The sequence below is a fragment of the Polypterus senegalus genome, chromosome 1 (assembly GCF_016835505.1).
Source record: "Polypterus senegalus isolate Bchr_013 chromosome 1, ASM1683550v1, whole genome shotgun sequence".
NCBI classification, from domain to species: Eukaryota; Metazoa; Chordata; class Cladistia; order Polypteriformes; family Polypteridae; genus Polypterus; species Polypterus senegalus.
The window spans coordinates 279,279,622-279,299,854 of NC_053154.1; the positions used below are offsets into that span (position 1 = coordinate 279,279,622).

Below are 20,233 nucleotides of genomic sequence, written 5' to 3' on the forward strand. Positions count from 1 at the left end.
CAATGCAATACATTTAATGTTAATTAAGGACCACTTTTGAAAAGCATGTCACATTCGCCAAATTCCTCCCATACCCATCTAAATAATAAAAGGTAATTTCCTCAACTGATCCACGATCTAACATTTTTTAAATATAATCTTAACAAAGCCATATGTATTATACTTTGGTGTATTTTTTTTTTTCTTTACTTGGAAAATGTTTCTCCATGATCATGTTTTTAAATCAAAAAACAAAAAAAAGAAAAATAATGACAACATTTATTCTCCAGCAGGTTTGGAGAGCTGCTAAGGTTTTAATAAGAATATTATTAGTTACCAGCGTGGCAAAAATAGAATGATTTTATATACAGTAAAAACCACAGTGGCAAAGCAAAAAGGTCCTTTATCTGCCACTTTAGGAAGGTCAGGTTCTGCTACAGGTCTAAAGACCAGCATATGGTCCCTGACTAAGAAGAGTGGAACATTGGTGTTCTTCAAGGAAACTGACAACTTATTAGGCTGTCTAGAACACACAACTGTGACCTGTGACAATTACACAGGACTCAGGGGTGCTGGGACATTACAGGTGGCTATAGGTCATTCTAGCTTGGTGTTTCTTAGTAACCAAAGCGAGGCACTTCAGAAATGACCCAAGAATAACATTTAAAGAGAGACGAGTAGAGGAGACAGGACAAAACAGAAGAGTTTGAGGAAAGGGTTTGTGGGTGGTTTGAAGAGGCCAGAGTCCCATATAAGAAAAATAGAGATTGCAGATTAGAAAGGAATGGCTAAAATTCTTGGTAGGATGACAAACCAAATAGGTGCATTTTATCACACAGGAAATAAACAAGCAATTCTTCTGTCCTTTACCAATTTAAAAAAATGCAAGAAAATAAAAACAAACGCATATTAAAATATTGGGAACAACAACCTTTTTTACTATGCATATACATGGAGAGTAAAATTTGCTTTTATATTTTCTGAGCATTTTTTTCATAAAGCAAACACAAAACAAAGCATACCTCAAAGTAAAACTGGCTTTGATTCTGTTTATTTAAGGTCATTTTGCTATATGTTGCTACCTTAAAACTGTCCTCCTACTGCACAATTTGCACCTTTTTTCCTAAGAAATCTCCCCCTTTCCACCTTTGTCAGTGCACCAAGGCCCAAGCACACTAAGCTATGCAGGATTAAACAGCCTGTCTTTTGTTTGGTTGCCATTTTAGTGCTTTATATAATTTTCCTCTAATCAAGGGAATCATGTGACTTTATGCTTGAAGAGGCACAGCTTTTCAGAAACATCAGTGAGACAGGCAGAGGATTAATGGCTGTTGTTTCTCTCCCAGATTTAATCAGAAACAAAACCATTTTTCTGTTTTTAAACTTCTGAAAAACCTAAATATCCATGTTTTCACGTTGTATGCAGCATTTTATCAAATTTTTTTTTTGAATGTTCAAAATACAAATGTATAATATGATGTCTGTACTGAAATCAAACAATAAAAATAAACCTGTCAGCAATAAAACACTAATAGTTAAGTATGAAATTAAAGGTAAATTCATTGTATTTTGCCACCTGTGTACAATGAGCTATAAAATCTCAGCCTTACATAAAGGCATCTGCAACAAGGTTTAAGCTACTGGAAAATCTGAATAATGCAGTCATGAAAACTTCAGGGTCCTTCCCTTGGTCAATAAATTTGACTGATGTATGATATTTGGTTATTTAAATGAACTTATTATTCCCTATATTATTTCTGCTTACTAATGAATCTGTGCTATGTTCATAATCCAAATATCAAAAGCTGTTTATAAAGAAATATGAAGAAAAATGTTATTCTTTACATTTTACACTAATAAATTAATTCCTTATGTTGTTGTTATTATACCGTCATTATAGGATCCTTATTGTCACATATATGGAGTACAGTGAAATTCTTACTTGTTTCTGCTAACCATGCAAAAATAAAACTGTTGATTAGTTGCTGGATTATGTGAATTTCCCCTTGGGATTAATAAAGTATCTATCTATCTATCTATCTATCTATCTATCTATCTATCTATCTATCTATCTAGTTTTCTGTTTGGAACAAGAGTTAAAAAAGAGTTTGGAACAAGGAGTTAAAATTAAAAGGTCAGATACCTTAGTCCAATTTTAAATTTTAGAAACACCATTAGTGCCACTGGTTGGGTTTCCTAATTCTCCTCTTGTCTCCTCACAAACAGTAAAAGTAACCAAATAGGACATGCATCTCTGGAAAATTCCATGACTATGCTTGTAAAAAATGTACTCTTGTGAACATAATCTAGTTAATTTTAAACAAATGTTATCCACTAAAATTTGGCCTGTTTATCAAATGAACTGCCAAAAAGACATTCAGCAGTATAACGAGAACTTAGATAAAAATCAAAGTGAACATTCTTTAAACAAATGTTTTCACAGTCTCTTAGTATAAATGTGTGCAGAATGTATATCCATAGAAACAGAATAATAAAGAAAGTGTTTTTTTTTACAAATTAATATTGTGCTCATGTGAAAGTAAACATTGTAATTGAAGAGAAGAGAGATCTAAAAACAACAAATATGATCAAGTAATTTTCCTTAATTTTTAAAAGTTTGCTGAGAAGCAATTCTCACATCTGCATTCATATTAGTGTTTCTGAAACCTCCATTAGGCACCTTATTGATAGAGTCCAGTATGAAAAAGAAGATAAACATTAAGGTGGCACAATGGCTCAGCTATTAATGCTTCACAAGACTGGGTTCAAATCCTGACCCAGTTACTTTTTGAAAAGTCTACATATTATCCCAATGTCTGCAAATGTTTTGGCCCCACATGTCAAGGACTTTCATATTAAGTTAACTGGCAGCTCTGAATTAACACTTTATATATGAGTGCGAATTTGTGTGCAAGTGTGCTCTGCAAAGGGCTGGAGAAAGAACTAGCAGTATTAGTGTTTGAAATCCTAGACTTTGGCCACTAGATCACACTGCATATTATACTTAAATAAATATTATACCTGGTTTTAATACAAATGTTTGAAGAAATCCATGAACAGCAAAAGTAAAGACAACCTCATTAATTGAGCAAATTAACCATTATTAACTTAACACTCATATTGACTATACAACTAATTTGAATTTGTGTTGAGAAATTTAATTGCATGCTGCATTACAAAACCCAATATATACTTACTTGACATGTTCTTTGAGCGAAATGAGTAAAATGACACCCGAGTGCAGCACTTAAGCTTTTCAGATAGTGAAATGTAAGTGTGGCAAATGTTGCTTAACCTGGGATTATTTTGAGCAATAGCATGACATAGCTTTACCAAGGAAAACTGTGATTATCAATTGTTAATGGAAATCACACTGCATATAATGATAGAAAAAGACATGTCAGCAATCAATGTGGCTGATGGCAAAGGCATTCAAATAATTATTTTGACCTAGGCTACTACTTATTTCTAGAGTCACTTACATGAACTGTAAGTTCATATCCATAAATTACTTATACACATAATGGCCACAAATTCACAAGCCCCTAGCACCTGGGCCTCAATGGTTTGATTTTTTCATACACTGCAAAATGTTTCCCCTAGAGAATTTACTTAGTGACTGCACGCACACTTAATTGCCTATTGGAAATACCAGGTACCCCTATTTGTGGATAAATAAAACATTTTCTGGGAAATTAACTTAACATTATTTTCTGTGTGTAAGGCATTGCAAGGTTAACAATCATTAATCAATAACTTAGGGATAACTATTGGTTGTAAAATGTGATCAAAATGTATGTCCATACTTCAATGACTAGGTGCATTACAGGCTTGCAAAAACCACAGAGCCTCAGGAAAGTTTTCACCTGAAGCAAAGTAACAGTATTTTATATAAATTTCAAATTGGAAAATATCTGACAATGGAAAAGTTGCAAATGTTACTACAGAGAGGAGGCAAAATGAATCTTAGTAAATAAGCCTTACCAGTATCTCCTATAAAATTACTGAAACTATATTTTAAATAACCAGAACGGATTTGTAAGGGGAACATCACACAAAACAAATTTGTTAGACATTTTCGAACAGACAACTAGAATACTAGGCCAAGATGAAGTTCATGGTTTACTTAGATTTTCAAAAAAGCACAAAAAATGGTTCTGCACAAAAGATTACTCCTGAAGGCTTGAAGTTATTGGCTTCTGCTGTAACTTATGAAATTACATTGCAAGCTGGTTAATGGGCAGAAGACTAAGATTACAAATAAGAAGAGAATACTCCACATGGGGTGTGTTAATCAATGGAATGCCTCAGGACTCTGTGTTTGGACCATTACCTTTTCTAATTTATATTAATGATAATGATTTGAATAGTAAATTTGTGAAATTTGCTAATAACAATGCAGCTGAACAAAAAAGAAAATTCAATAAATGTAGCAAACACAAGTTAAAATTTTCAAAACTAGACAGTTATGAATTGCAGCTTGATTTAAAAAGTACAAAATAAGATATGCAGATAAAATACACATTAACTATTAATACAATATGGGCAATGTTGACTTGCAGGAAATAGATAAAAAATACTAGACAATCCACAAATGTGATTTGTGACTAAAAAACTTTAATAAAATGCTAGATCAATATACAGTATATTCAAAAAAATATGTAAAAAAAATTAACTGATATTATACTCAGACACTATAATGTGCTATTGCGGCAGTGTGTAGGAAAGAGCTATTGTGAGGATTGCAGGTATGTCAGGCTAAGCAAACGGAACCTTTTCTGTCTTGGCATGAGGAGACGGTAAGAAGTTTTTTTTTGTTTTTTTTTAAATAGTGACTAACATAACATTCTAAGACCACGTTTAATCCAATCCAGGGTTGTGGGGTGGTAAACCCTATCCTTGAGGCAGGAAACAGTCTTGAAAAAGGTGGACTGGAAGGTCTTCAACTGATTGTAAAATTTCTTATGTTCTGTACTCTTAAATATAGACTAATATATACAATATAATAGTATACCTGAACATACACTGTATTAATATCATAGTTATAAACATTATGACAACTGAAAGTGGATTGCTAAAATTAGTAACTGAACCTGCACAAGCCAATGCAAAAACAGTAAAGGTTATGGGATTCCACTCAGATTTTCATCAGTGGTCTAGTTAAGATTAAAACATTTTATTAACAAGTGTACTATATTTTGGTCTGCTTCACATCAGGATGCAATGAAAATGTTCAAAGCTAAAAATAAAAAGTCATCGAAAGATAAGTTCCCAGTGTCAATGAAAGTGTTTCAGGGTTATTGTTTTAAAAACAACCCTTTACCAAACATGTCTGTTAAATGTGTTTACTGTAACATAAACTGTAGACAAAACCTTATTTTCATAGATACTCTATTATGTTCTGTAAAATAAGCAGTTTTCACAAGGGTTTCTTATTGCTCATTATTGTTATTTTTAGCTAATGAAAAAAAAATAAGTTAAATTAAAAGTTCAGCTTTTTAATAAGAAATTAGAAAGAAAGTCAGCACATAAGTAACATGATGCAAGAATATATTGCACAATACAGTTTAACGTTTAAAATAAAATGTGTACACATTCAAGACCATTGAAACAGAGTATCTTGCAAAAAATCAAGCTTCACAGAAAATACAATAAAAAAGAACCCAGATAGAATATGAAAAAAACATATGCCAAAAGCAGTCACTAAAGGAAGAACAATTAGCTTTTATTAAAAGGCAAAATGGAAGGTAAAATTCAGGTCGTTTAGATTTAGCAAAACAAGAATATGGTCTCCATTAAGATGACTCATGTTACATTACTCTTAAAGTAATATAACATGCAAATAGGAAGGAAGAAGAAATGTTTCCAATGCCAATAAGCCTTACTTAAAGCACATTTAAATCATTGCAATGTTCTAATATCCTTGTTTATATAACACCATACAATCACAGCCGCACCAGATGCACAGATGACAAAACGAACAAATTTCTGCATCAAACATGTAATGATTTACATGCCATACAATAGTATCTAGCATTAAAATTGCTCTATCAGTTCATATTCTACTCCTTGTGTTTTGAGTTACCCTGGGATGTCAAACATGTATGAACAAGAACTAAAATATCTAGCAATCGTACAGATTCATGAAATGTTCACTATTTAGTACAACTACAGATGCTTAAAGATAGAAAGTTATCCAATACTGATATTTATATGCAATCAAATCATGACAGACCCGTGACCCTGTAGTTAGGATAAAGTGGGTTGGATAATGGATGGATAATGGATGGATGGATGGATGGATGGATGGAAATCATAACAGAGATCTGGAGTAAATTAAATTTAAGGTGGAGTGATTGACATCCTGCAAATCATTTCACTGCCAACACATTTACTGAGAGACTTAAGACTTAAAACTTAAGAGAAAGACCTACAGTATACCACACAAGTGAAAATACAGAATTACTTAGAAAACAGGATGAATGTGTAAAATCTGATAATAAACCATACTGTAGTTCTATTGAAGCCGACTTGCTAATTTGGTGTAAAGATAGCAAAAAATTGCATATCACTTTGTCTTACTATAAAGTAAAATATTCTTAAGTATAATTAGTATTAGCAGCCCAAACTTTATGTACATAATCATTAAAAAGTGTAACTACAATGTGTAGTTAAAGGAGTTCTTAAGAGTAGTTCTCAAATTGCCACACCCAAATTCTGTAAACTTATTATGCAACCATTTAAAGAATCAAACAAAGATCTTAGTGTGTTTCTCAATTAATCTTAAACTAAAGACGTTTCACTGTTATTATTTTACCGCAAGTCTAATAATGATGAATTATTGAGAGCTATTAATATTTCATATTATTCTTGTGTAAACCAAAACAAATATGGCAGAATATGAAGTTTCTTTTTTCCTTTACAGTGCATTTACTGTAAAAATGCATAAACAAAAGATTGATGCTGCATTTTTTTAAGCTATACATAAAATGTAACATGAAATAAAAGAACCCTTTTTTAGTTAAGTTTTAAATGTATTTGTATAAAGAGAAACATGGTTTTCAAGGAAAGGGTGCATGTTTTTTACATTGTACTAGTCATATAATATGTACTGCCAAAAGAGCCTTCACTGAAACTGTAAATCATGAAGTATTATCTACCAGCAGTTGAAGATAATTATTTTTCCAAGGATTACCTCTTTCCTTTTATAATTTAAAAGAAGATTTCCCTACTCATCAGGGTTTCTCTGAACTGAACACTAGATTGAATTTATGACTGTTATATGAAGAGTTATACATATCAAACATGATAGTACTATGAAAATATAACAAGACAGACTTTTTCAAATTGACTTCCTAGATGTAAAATTCCCAAAGGGAGTCTCTCTTTGTTAAATTTGCTAACTTTCAGATAAGTAATATCTGTAGCTGAATTTGGCTTAGAATTTGGCTTGCATTCTTCACTGAGATTGTGCATGCTGATCAATAAATGATAATCTACTCATTCAAAAAGGTGAGAAAACTTTTAAATTGTATTTTGTGAACTGGCTCTTTTTATATTTTCCACACTTATTCAACCCAGGCCAATCTATACTATTCAGTTAACTTAACATCCTGTAGACATAAGGCCGTGGTGCTAACCACTGTACCACTTTGCCATCACTCTGAAAACTTGATAATTTTAAATATATTTATGCATATAATAAATGTTATTATACTACTTTGTGACACTGTCCCGAATTCTGAACCTAATGACCATCAAAGCACAAATTATAAACATTCAATTTTATTGAATACAGAAAGAAAAATTTGCAGGGTAAACTTAATAAGAAAATAAATAATTTGGATAATACATCTGGGCCATACTACACAGCTGGGAGCAGCTAGCACAGTTCCTCATGACCTTAGCCTCTGACTAATGTCCCATCATTCTTTTCTGTTTTGGGCAATCACCCATCTGACAAAGAATTTTTGTTGCCTATGTTTATCTGTTCCCAACAAACTAATTCTGAGTCAAAGTCAGACTTACTTGCCATTCAACTTTAAAACAAACACATGTACAGCCCTTAGAGAGTCTAAACCTCTGATCTATGATTATCCATACAAGGCTACAACCAGCTATTCATGCACAAACTGGACCCCCAGCAGTAAATGAAGGTCAACCATTGCTTAGAGGCTACCCTTTTACACCAGTTACAGAAGAATACTATTCCTAGGCCTGAAACACAGCTACATAATAATCAAGGGCAACCTCTCCTAACATTCCTCATTACCATGGATTCAGAACGTTCTGCTGGCCTGATGTTTTTATCCTAGTTGGTACACTCTCTACTTTTAGATCAAAATAATACTATCCAGCCAGAGACTGCCATGATAGATACATTCAATACACATTTCCATCCATTCATTTTTCAGCTTAGGGTGTCTGGAGGTTAAAGCTTTTCTAGTCAGCATTATGTACAGGGTAGGAAGTTTCACTGGACCAGTCACACACAAACATCTTAGTATACTTTCTCAGGCTAGGGCAATCCAGCCTTGCAAATCAGTCTTCCATAGGAAAAACCCACGTAGACCTGGAAAAATGTGCAAGGTCAAATTCAGTGTTCTGTCATGATTCTATACTGAATCTAAAACAACATAAACTTTGACATTACCAAAAACTACTTTTATATCGAAATGCTTAATGCTTTGGTACTATTAAAATGACATTCAGTTAATTCACAACTGACAGGCATATCCATCTGCATATTGCCATCAATTGCAGGATACTGTTAATAACATGCAAAACATGCTGATTTTGTTATTACTGTCTGCTGTGGTAATACTGAATTAACATTTTAATACAATGAAACTAAAATTAATAAAAATGCTTCAGTGATGGTGCAGATAAAGTAATTCATATGAAAACAGTAAATCAACAGAAAATGTAAAATAGGAAATCCTTATTATTTTTTAAACCACTAGGAGATTTAATGTGCATTCATTTATTAATCCACCCCACACATTTTTAAATACAACTCTAATTTTAAATGTCTAAATTTAGCATCTTTGAATTAGAACTACAAACAAATAAAACATGCCAAGCAACATCACTAATACAAAACAGAGTCTAAAACACTGCAATGAAATAATACAGTACAAATTTTAAGATTTAAGTTGAATGTATATATATTGGCCCATTAAAGTATATTTAATAAAATATGTCTATTTGCAGGATACCATATACACATTCACCCAAGTACATTTAATTTTTTAGCAATCTGAATTCAGCTGTTCTTTTTAGTGTCATGTGGACAAACAGATAGACAGACAGACAGGAGTCCACTGATCAAAACATTTTTTTTCTAAATAGCACAAGCCTGCCTCTGAGCCTCACATGCCTTATATTACCTATTACCTGATGATAGAAATATATATACAAAAACAATTTTAAAAGACTAATTCACAAAAGTAGAGTTCTTACTACCTATTAAGTAGATGATATTGAACAAGTCACATAAAAGAACACTTGACAATTAAAGATATATATACTGTGGAAAAATCTACTGAAGCTTTAAAATATCTCAAGAAACTTTTCACTAGGGAAAAGCAGATGTGCTACATATACAAGATGTTCTATATACACTTTAACTTAGAAAGTTTGCACAAATTTGCGTGTGACAATGTATCAGCACCACCTAAAGAAATTTGTATTTTTCTTCTAAAGTAAAAAAAAATATTTTACACGCAAGGGTAGAGTTACAACTGAGACAGAACAAAACTTGAACTATATGGACTGGCAAATCAATTTACCAACTGAAACATCTGCATTACTCTAATGTCCACTACACATCTTCTATACTTCCTCATAGCAAGTAACTGTGCTATGCCTCCAACCAACAGATTACCTTTCTTTTGTATAAAACAGCCTTCTAAACAGATGGTTGAGGTTACTTTTATGAACAGCAATCATCAAGAGATTAGTGGATATGCCGATATGCTACTTCAATGCATCCTCCAGAAACTCTTCTTCATTAAGTCTGGTGTGCACCCATCACATGTAATGTCCAAGTGACATCACACTTAAGTCAACTAATGACAATGATCTTCCATTGACCTGAGAAACATTACAATAATTGAGTGCACCTTTGAGTACAGATCTTTGGTCACAGACAAGTTATTAGGGATGTTATTGCCCAGCCTAATACATCTCTCTCACTCTGTGAATATTCTGTTCTTCTTTGTGATCAGACATCTGCTCTTCCATTTTTAGACAAGTCTCCTGAGTAGGTACTACATAGAAATTACAAATTGTATTTTGAACCGGTTTTGCTTTGCTTGTTGAATTTAACAAACACCAAAAACAATAACACAAAGCAGTTAGCTAAGCCTTAATTCCCATTACATCCCATTGAAGAAAACTTCCACCAGTTAATCCTAGAATCTTGCACATGCAAAGAAAAAATAGACATTTTTGATTAATAATATCATAAATCTGTACCTAACAAACGGAAATTAAATTTTCATGGAGTGGAAATGACCTGATTTTCAGCTGGACATCTACCACATATGGTTGAAGGTGACAACAGGGATGCTTATCAACTGTTTACTATTAGAAAGGACTGTGATTTGTGAGAAAACATAAATATCAGAAAACACATGTTGAAAAAAAATTTCAGTTTTTTGTATATGTAGTGTATACAACATTATATACCACACATATATTTGAAATCTGGTTAGGTAATCTCAAATCAAAAACATCACTGAATCTTAAAAACATAATTTTTCCTAAATACATAACAACACATTTTTAAAACTTCAAGCAAATTTTTAATATATGCATAAAGAATACTTAATGTACCTGAACCAAATAAATGACCCAATACCTTGGAAAGGCAGGTACTACAATAAACTTGAACCTTTGAAATTATTAAATATTTAGCTTGCCAAATCACTGGTTAGACCGTAATTATAGACAAAGATTTCCTTTTTCATCTCTAGATATACTACAATCCTTCAAACAAAAATGAAAAACAAGAGCAGCTTCACTTTGTATTTTATAATGGTTATGAACAATACAGCCCTCTAAATGTGCCTCAGAAATAAAAAATGTCCTTTGCAGTTTGTTTAGTCAGCTGTGGAGTCACAAACGCAAGCTGCGAACCAAAACACAAACAATCCAACTTTTCCCTGAACAATTCACTTATTGTAGCAGAAGCCAAAATCCTTACCCAAGCATATACAGACTAAAAAAAACACAGACAAGAGATATTGTCTCTTTTAACACAGTTTTTGTTTTAAATCAGAATCGGGATTCTTTTTCTAGTAGGTATAAAAAAGGAAAAGAAACAGAAACAAAGCAGCAACTGCTCTAGCATTCCAGCTCTACATCTGTCAAAATGCACAGGCCTCAAGTCCTAGACTCTGCAACACTCCTGATATTGTAGCTAATTGACTACACATGAATTAGACAGGAAAAACAGCACTTACCAGGGCAAGCACAGCCTACAGACATCTTCTCACATGTTTGACCCTGCTCTGAATGGAATGGTTGTGTGCACTTCGCACGGTGCTAGCATGGGTTTGCTCTACAGATCAAGAAAAAAGGGGATCAGTCAAGAAATAAAATGCACAAATAAGGGTCCTTTCTGAAGCAGGAAGAAGGAATTATATTCCTGTACAGCTAGCTGTGCTCTGAGTCATTAATATGCAAATTACAATGCTGGTGGGAGGAGAGAATGAGTGAGGGAGAGAGAGAGAGAAACAGGGGAAGAGAGAGAGAGAGAGAGAGAGAGAGGAGATGGGGGGCTGTCAAAGTGACCTGTGAGACAGATTTCAGAGAATAACAACCATGTGATGAAGATTTTTTTAAAGATGTACTAGCTATTTTTTTTTCTCTTCTTCATGGTTCTCCCGTCCTCTTTCTCTCTCTCTCTGCCCCCTCTGTCTCTCTCTCTCTCTCTCTCTTTTCCACTCACTTACAGCAGGGGCTCTTCACTGGGATGCCTGTGGAAGAATTTGGCTGGATCACTTGAGCAACGAACAGAAATATGCTGCCTGATGTTATAAAGCTTACAGTAGCACAGATGTCACAGCTCACCATTTTGGGAGTGAGACTGCATTTTTAAATGAAGGCTACATGTGCACGACATGTTTTTTTTTCCTTTCTTCTTGTTTATATATGTCCTTTGTTGTATGTTATTCTTAAATGAAAGAATTGTTCTTTCACAGTATTTATTTAACCATTCCAAAACCCTGAAATTGGATCAATAATTATTTAGATTAAGGACGGGTGGGTGTAGCAACATTTATTTATTGTCAAAGCCTTAAATGAATGAACATAACAATTGAGAAATTGGAAGTATGTATTTTACAGGATATGTCCAAAGATTCAAAATATAGGAAAATATAAGTTGAATAATATTGTCTGTTTTATGCAAAAATAGAAGGTAATCAAATGCCATATCAAATAATTCACATTTATTTCTTAATTTATTCAGTTCATAAGTTCATAAGGAAGATGGAAGGAGATTGAAAAAAAAATATATATATATATATATAATCATTTAATGGGAAAAAAGTTCATTGTTCTTTGTTCTCTTTAATCCACAAAATAAGTTAGGGTTAAAGATAGGGTTAAAGCAGCACCTATATATTTGCTACATGCTTTAAGCACATATAGGTAATATTTGATATGCAGGATTACAAATCTGGGGTAATATATATGATACACATTCAGAAAACTTCTCTTACAGACATTCCAAGAGAGGGCACTGTTGCCATGGCAACTGTGAGCTGTGATACAGAAGGGCACAAGGCAAACCATTATTCTGTCTGCACTCCCTAAAATATGCTCCTCCAGGCAAGCAGGTGTCTTGAATTCTTTTAACTCTATAGAAGCCCTATACTCTTTCATATAAATATAAGTGTTTATTCTCTATACAAACACTTGTATCTTTCTCAACATGACGTATGTGACACTAGTTAAGAAATGTATAGGTTCCATACTGGAGTAATTTATTTTATTATTTGTTGTCCACATTTTTTCTCTTTCAACATTGATTGTAATATATGTACAATAACATTGTCTTCCATTCATACAAAGAGTGATATTAATGTATTTAATTTGCCTATTATTTAAAGAAGCAAGGTAACTCCCCTGAAAGTCAAAACACATTATTAACAGTTGATATATGGATTCAAAATGTCGTTGAAAAAGATACAAGAGAACATCACAATAGTATTGTTTTGTTTACATATTAAGCTTGTACAGTATTTCATATTTGAAACTCCTATGTGAGATAAAGTGATTTTCCCTATTTTAGCTACTTGTTATTTAATAGTTGCTACTTATCACCCTCTCACCTTAAAATATTTCTGCATAACATGACAAAGTAAATGTTCTCCTTGTGGAAGTGCTTCCAGTTTTTTTAAAGAAAACCCTTAATGTAGTGGTTCTTCATTTTCAAGCCAGATATCTCAAACTGGATTAAGGTTCAAATTTTACATTGGCTTCTGTGTTCACAGAAAACCTACATATTCCTTAAAGAAAATATTTTTTTCAAATCGTCAGCCAACAGCATTGTTTAGTTCCAAGTACTTTGTGTTGCACATCATAGGCAACAATATCCATTTACAGGGATATAAACGCAGATGTTTAAAAACAACACAGCTTTTATACTTGCTAAATATAAAATGCAATAACATATTCTTTAGTGCCTTAAAATCAATAATCACAGTTACACTAAATACAGTATTTCACAATTTTGCATTGTATTGGTGCCTGATCTCTTCCATTTTCTTACTACATCATGGTATCTGTTAACACCACTAGTCTAAGGAACCTGACAAGATTAGTTCTTATTTTCAGTGAATTCTAGAGTAAGAGATATATTGTACTTTGAAGTATTCAGAACCATTCACATTTTTCACATTTTGTTATGTAGCAGCCTTATGCTAAAATCATTTAAATTCATTGTTTCCTCATCAAACAACACAGAATACCTCAGAATTACATTTTTTGCAAATTTTTGTGAATCTGTTAAAAATAAAAAAATGAAATATCACTTTGACACAAGTATTCTAACTGTATGAAACCACTTAAAATTTGGCTCAGGTGCACCTCATTCTGTTGATCATCTTTCAGATGCTTCTAAACCTTGTTTTGAGTCCACCTGTGCCAATTCAATTGATTCTACATGATAAGGAAAGGCACACACTTTTTTTACATAAGGTCCCAGAATTGACAATGTGCTTCAGAGCAAAAACCAAGCCATTAGATGGCTACAGAACTTGGAGACAGGATTGTTTCAAGGCACTGATCTGGGGAAAGCTACAAAACACTTTTCTGCAGCATTGAAGGTTCCCCATGGCACAGTGGCCTTCATAATTCTTAAACTGAAGAAGTTTGGAACAACCACAACTTTTTCTATAGCTGCCTGAATGGCCAAACTGAGCAATCAGAAACGAAGGGGTTTTGGTAAGAGGAGTAATCAAGAATTCACTGTTCACACTGGCTGAGTTCCTAAAAACATGTGGGGAAATAGGAGAATCAAACATCTCTGGAGAGACCTGAAAATAACAGTCTACTGAAGGTTTCCACCCAACCTGACAGAGCTTGAGAGGATCTGCAGAGAAATATGGCAGAAAATCCCCACATCTAGATGTACAAAGCTTGTTGTGTCACACTCAGGAACACTCCTAACCATAATCACTGCCAAAGGTGCTTCAGTGAAGTACTGAGCAAAGAGTACTTTTGTCAATGGGATATTTTATTTTTTTATATTTACTAAATTTGCAAAAAAGTTCAAAAAATCTTGTCACTTTCTCATTCTTAGATATTGAATGTGGTTTGATGTAGGAAAAAAATAATGTAAACGATTTTAGGTTGGAAACATAAAATGTGTAAAATGTGAAGGAGTCTATATAATTTCTGCTTCAAATTATTAACATATACCATGTTGTTCACACAGAGGAAACTGAAGTATTACACCATTTTTTACAAATGCACAAACATCATTCTCAACTTCTGTACATAATACCAGTTGATAGGTTCTCTCTGCAGCTGGTGGGAATGAATTAAAAATTTAGCCGAGAGACAAAATGGTGAAATGAGATACATAGACAACTGCTAAAAAATGTTTACTAATATTTGTAAATACAAATCTTCAATATTGCATAGAAGGTGAGGATAATTGGATCACACTGGATCGGTAACCCCCATTTTTAAACAGGGGTGGAACAGCGTGTGCTCCAGTTACTGACAGATTACAGTCTTCAATCTCACTGAGAAAGCATAGACATAGTTGCTAGAACAGAGACTCAAGGGAATCCTTACATCTAGGAAAAAGTAGAGTATGTATTCTATCCTGGTCATGGCACAGAAGAACATAATTTTTTTATCTTTGAATGGATTTTTTATTGTTCTTGTGAATTTGCCATCTTTACACATTTTTGGTCTGGGAGAAGGTTTATGTCAGGATATCTTGTCCCATGACATCTTATAAAAAAATCTACAACAATATGTAATTAGGTTGCTACTATTGTGTGTCATATTATCCTGTATTTGCTGAATGCAAGTTGGTTTTGCTTAACTGCCACCAAGATGTTAAAACCTAAGTGTAGGACTCTGCCAAGGTGTGGCTTTTTCCCACACTGGTTTGTGATTTTCTGGTTCAGACTGTTATTGTGCAGTGTAAGTGCCAAGAAGGTTGGATAGACATCCTGACTGGGATGAAGGATGATACAATGCCTGGCTGGCAGGTCATACTGGAAAGACTGAGTAATTGGAGACACAACCTGGCCGGGACGCCTTGCAACCCTCGTCTCAGAAAAACAGAAAAATGTGTTGACTGAAGGAAGCTAGAAGCCAGGAATAGTTCAACCCCCTGTATGACAGATGGAAATATTCCTCTCGAGTCATCCCAGTATAGACACCACCAAGGATGCATGGGATTCAGAGTGCACAAGAGTAACCTGTCAGGGTTCTTGGATGTTGCTAGAGGGTGCTGATGGGGAAGGACAATCCTGGTTTCCACACAACCTGGAAGAGGTCTCAACAGCTGGTGCTGAGGTCCTGCTTAAAAGGAGCCCACCACCTCAACAGAGGGTGTCACTCACCAGAATGAATAGAAGTAGAGAAAAAGTATTCACTTGTTTTGTGCATTGTCTTAAGATTGGCTTTGTTCACTTGGAAGAGTTTTGATGAGGAATAAAACTCCTTAATTTGAACCTGGGATTGTGTTGGGTGAAATTGTGTCTAAGGATCAGGGCTCAGTGGCACCCCTTGTGGTTACAGCAACTAAGATTTGGAAGGTATAGCATTTGGAAAATTCTTCTTTGCTCCCTGCAGAAAATATCTTCAAGTAGATTTTAACTGCATTGTGGAATCAAACTATAAAAGTCACAACTATTTCAAGATACTGATTTTTACACTAGCACCAGAAATAACAAGGAATTAGGGTACTGTATGCCCAACGTCTGTTTTATTTCCAATACCTTTTTTACAAAGGTTCCTGGAACCAACCATAAAATTTTACATCTTGCTTGCACGTGAATGCTGTGCTAACCTGAGTGTGTCTCGATGAAACTGTTGTGGCGTACAAATTGATTTCTATTTATTTTTGTATGCCAGTCTTTGCTGAGTACAGACTCTGAAAAGCTATGCATATTTACAACTAAAATGCACTAAACATATACTATTAAATCATATAACATTTATAAATGGAAAATACAGAGTAAACAAGAATTATATTTTAACTTGTGTCATCATGCAGACAACAAGTCTGTTGTCATGGCATTGTTTCTGTCAGCACCACCTTAAGCACTTGCTGTGGTTGTTTGCTTCAATTTTATTTTGTTGAAACACATTCCTTTTCGATACAAAAATGTGTAACAAATGCAATGGACTGCAAACAAAGTGTAGGCACTTACTGTAGTTTAAACTGATGAGAATGCTAATACATCTTGGTAGAGTTTGCTCATTTCCACCTTTTTCCTCTAACATCCTAAAATGTATTGATTAATTTAATATGCATCTTTAAATGAGTTCAATGTAAGTAAATAGTGCTGTGTTTGATTTGAGTTTTACTCCCTGCACTAGCCAGAGAGAGAGCCTGTAGCAAACACCATGTTCCAACACAAGAATGCTAATCAATGTATTTGGTGCAGGCCTACTTTTCTCCAAAGTTCAATAATCAACTTTGTAGTTGTGTCTAAATCTACAATGTAAAGTATGCAAAGTATAAAAGGTGCCAGGTTTATAATTAGAACTTCACCTAAACCAGTCACACTTTGCCTCAGCAAGAGGCATGTATAGACCTTTAGTCTCACTGTTACAGCTATAATGAAAGTTCCCTGTATCTTTGTGTGAATGGAGGTTTGTGGTGTACAACGAGACACTTCTATGAATTCCAATAGTATGATGAGTTAGGTATTTTTCATTACTATGCAAAGGGGTGCCACTGCCTGATTCTGCTAGGTAAAACACTATAGCTCAACTAAACTATGCAATAAATACTCTAAATGTTCAGATCTCATTTAGCAACAATGCAAATAAATCTCTTCAGTCATACTATTCTTAAAAGCCTTGCACTTTGTGCCTTGTTTAATAAAGAACATGTCCACATGTAATCTTTTAATTTCTGAGAACCATGCTGTAGATCTTAACATTACAACCTTTTTGACACAAAAAAGCCATTCAGCCCCACAAAGTTCGTCATGCTATAATTTAGGAATGTAACTTCATGAAAATTACTAATTGAGTGAACGGTATAAAATGCATAATTGCAGATGAATCGCCTTGTGTGATAATGTGCCAAGAACAATATCATACAGCTATTTTGCCTATTCCACAAAAAAATCATAGTATAGGACCAGTGGACAACCTGAATCTTGAAAGACCTAATTAGAAAAGGCACTAGTTAAATAAATTATTAATATTAGATATCTATTTTTCAGAGGATATGTAATGTTTTACTGTGATCTTTTTATATCCAAAAGTACCCAACTGCGTTAGCATATGTAAGCGATATTAATGTGGCACTGCTTGCTTTTCTAGGTGTATGGTAACACAGTGTTTATTTCTGCCATCTCAAAGCTGCAGCAACCAATGTTCAAATCTTGACCCAAGTCACTGTCTATGTGGAGTCTGTAAATTTTCCTGGTATTCTTGTGTTTCTTATCTTGTTACTCAGGTTTCTCCCATATTACAAAGATCTATGTGTTGACTTGACTGACACTTCTAAATAAGGCGGATAGTACTGAGTGTGGGTCTGTGCGTCAGCAACTCTTGGAAAAGGCTGGTGCCCTGTTCAAGGAATGACTCTTGCCTTCAACCTGATGCAGGCTCTTAACATCCTGCAATCCTTTAATGGAATAAGAGGGTTTAAAAATAAACAAGTACATGATTGACTGACAGAGGAATGTTTGATTTTTTGGCAATTTAGATAACAATATATATATATATATAAGTTTCAGGTATTTCTGCCCAGGAAGAGTTTGCTTTATAATGAAGAGAATGTCCAAGCTATATTTTAAGGCTTTCTTACATGAAGTTAAAAATTAGAGATTTTAAGAGCACTAAACCAGTCTGTGCATTTTATCGGTTCAGATTTAAAACTGTTGCAATCAAAAATGCAAGAAATTTAAATCTGCGCTCTTTTTTTCCTGTTGAAAACATTGTGTCCTGGACAATCCCTGTTTACTGGCTACCATATTTAAAGTTCTAGGGTTACTGAAAAAACATTTTTTAATATCACAAGTATTTATGCAACCACTCCCTAAGGATTACATTCTTCAGACTATGTACAAGAGTGTTTTTTTCTTTTTTTATCTGTAAGACTGTCATTTTTTGCTATAGTGTACAGACCCACCAACTAAGTTGGGTAGAGAATGCTTAGATATGAAACATGCCTAAAGAAAGATACTTGCTAGCTGTTTCTGCTCACAATGAAATGACGTTTTGGCAAGGTAGAATAAAAATATTTGCAATACTACATTCAGGACATAATCATTCATTCTTGTAAAAACATTACCTAGCATATATATCTCTTTCATACAGTGGTATTGCTAGTATACCTTCTAGGCAGACAGCTGTATTATTAGACAAAACAAAACAATCACACAGTTTTGGATAAAAGGTTGACTTCCTTCTATGTTGATTAACATCTGTATCCATCCATCCATCCATTTTCCAACCTGCTGAATCCGAACACAGGGTCGGTGTCTGCTGGAGATATTGCACCTTAAGTCTAATAAAGCAGTCATGCAATCCTTGTCATTGAAGATTTTGATATATTTCTATTAGAAAATCCTAAAACTGATTATCAGCAATGATGATATATTTGATTCAATTCCATTCAATTTACTTTTGTATAGTGTGCTTGACTGATAGCTCAGAGCACTGCCTACACGGGTTTCCTCCTACAGTCCAAATACATGCAAATGATTTTGAGTGTCAATGCTAATCTGACCTCTAATGTGTGTGTGTGTGTGTGTGTGTGTATTCACCCTGCCATGGACGGGCACCTCTTCAGAGATTTTTCCTGTTTTGTTCCCAGTGCTTGCTGTAATAGGTTTCAGGTTCTATATGACCCTGTTCTAGATAAGTGGGCTTTGGAAAATGGACATTACTGAGCAGCTAGTCATCTGTATCATAATGATTTTAACATCCTCTGTTTAGGATGATTAAGTATAAATCGCAACTGCTGCCCACATTGTCCGAAGATTAGTGGCTCAAGAATTCAGTTATCAAATAACATTGAGGGACATCATTTTCATTTTTAGAGATTGACTAGAAAGAGAGTTTTCTGGAGTATGTTGTTACTTTATTAGTGGGAGTTACTATTTCAGGCAGCATTAAAATGTCTGACATAACTTAGTCTTAAAACTGTCTTGTGTCATTCAAATTCATAACAAGTTTTTCTGTTCCTTGAAATTACTTATGTACCAGAGTTTAGAATTATTTATTTTCCAAATTTATTGATTTGTCCCTCAAATTCTGTACTTACCTGGCCATGAACAAACTTGCATTTCACATTTATATTTTACTTGGTTCCTGTTTCCTCTACAAATTCAAATATAAACCAGCACTAAGGAAGCAGTAGTTATGACTGTCTACAATGAAGTACCTGGCTATAACCTTTGATAGAGGCCTAACCAAAAGAGAGAGTTATTGTCTTAGAGACAGAAGACTGATTCCAAAAGCAACAACTGAATTTCCTTCTGAGGTCTCACAAAAAATGACAATTGCCTGTTCCAAATGGAACACCAGTTTA

General features: G+C 33.9%; 1 protein-coding gene across 4 annotated transcripts in view; it reads right to left on the reverse strand.

The window, feature by feature from the left end:
- ldb1a (LIM domain binding 1a) overlaps positions 1-11,712 on the reverse strand; it is a 165,583-nt gene extending 153,871 nt beyond the window's left edge. For 2 of the 4 annotated variants that reach the window (XM_039775219.1, XM_039775212.1), the window contains exon 1: positions 11,448-11,712. In XM_039775219.1, coding sequence (XP_039631153.1) covers positions 11,448-11,472 — 25 coding nt within the window. In that variant the 5' untranslated portion in view covers positions 11,473-11,712. The remainder of the gene's footprint in view (positions 1-11,447) is intronic. The other 2 variants (XM_039775196.1, XM_039775180.1) reach the window with 1 other exon arrangement.
- Between the last annotated feature and the right edge of the window lie 8,521 nt (positions 11,713-20,233).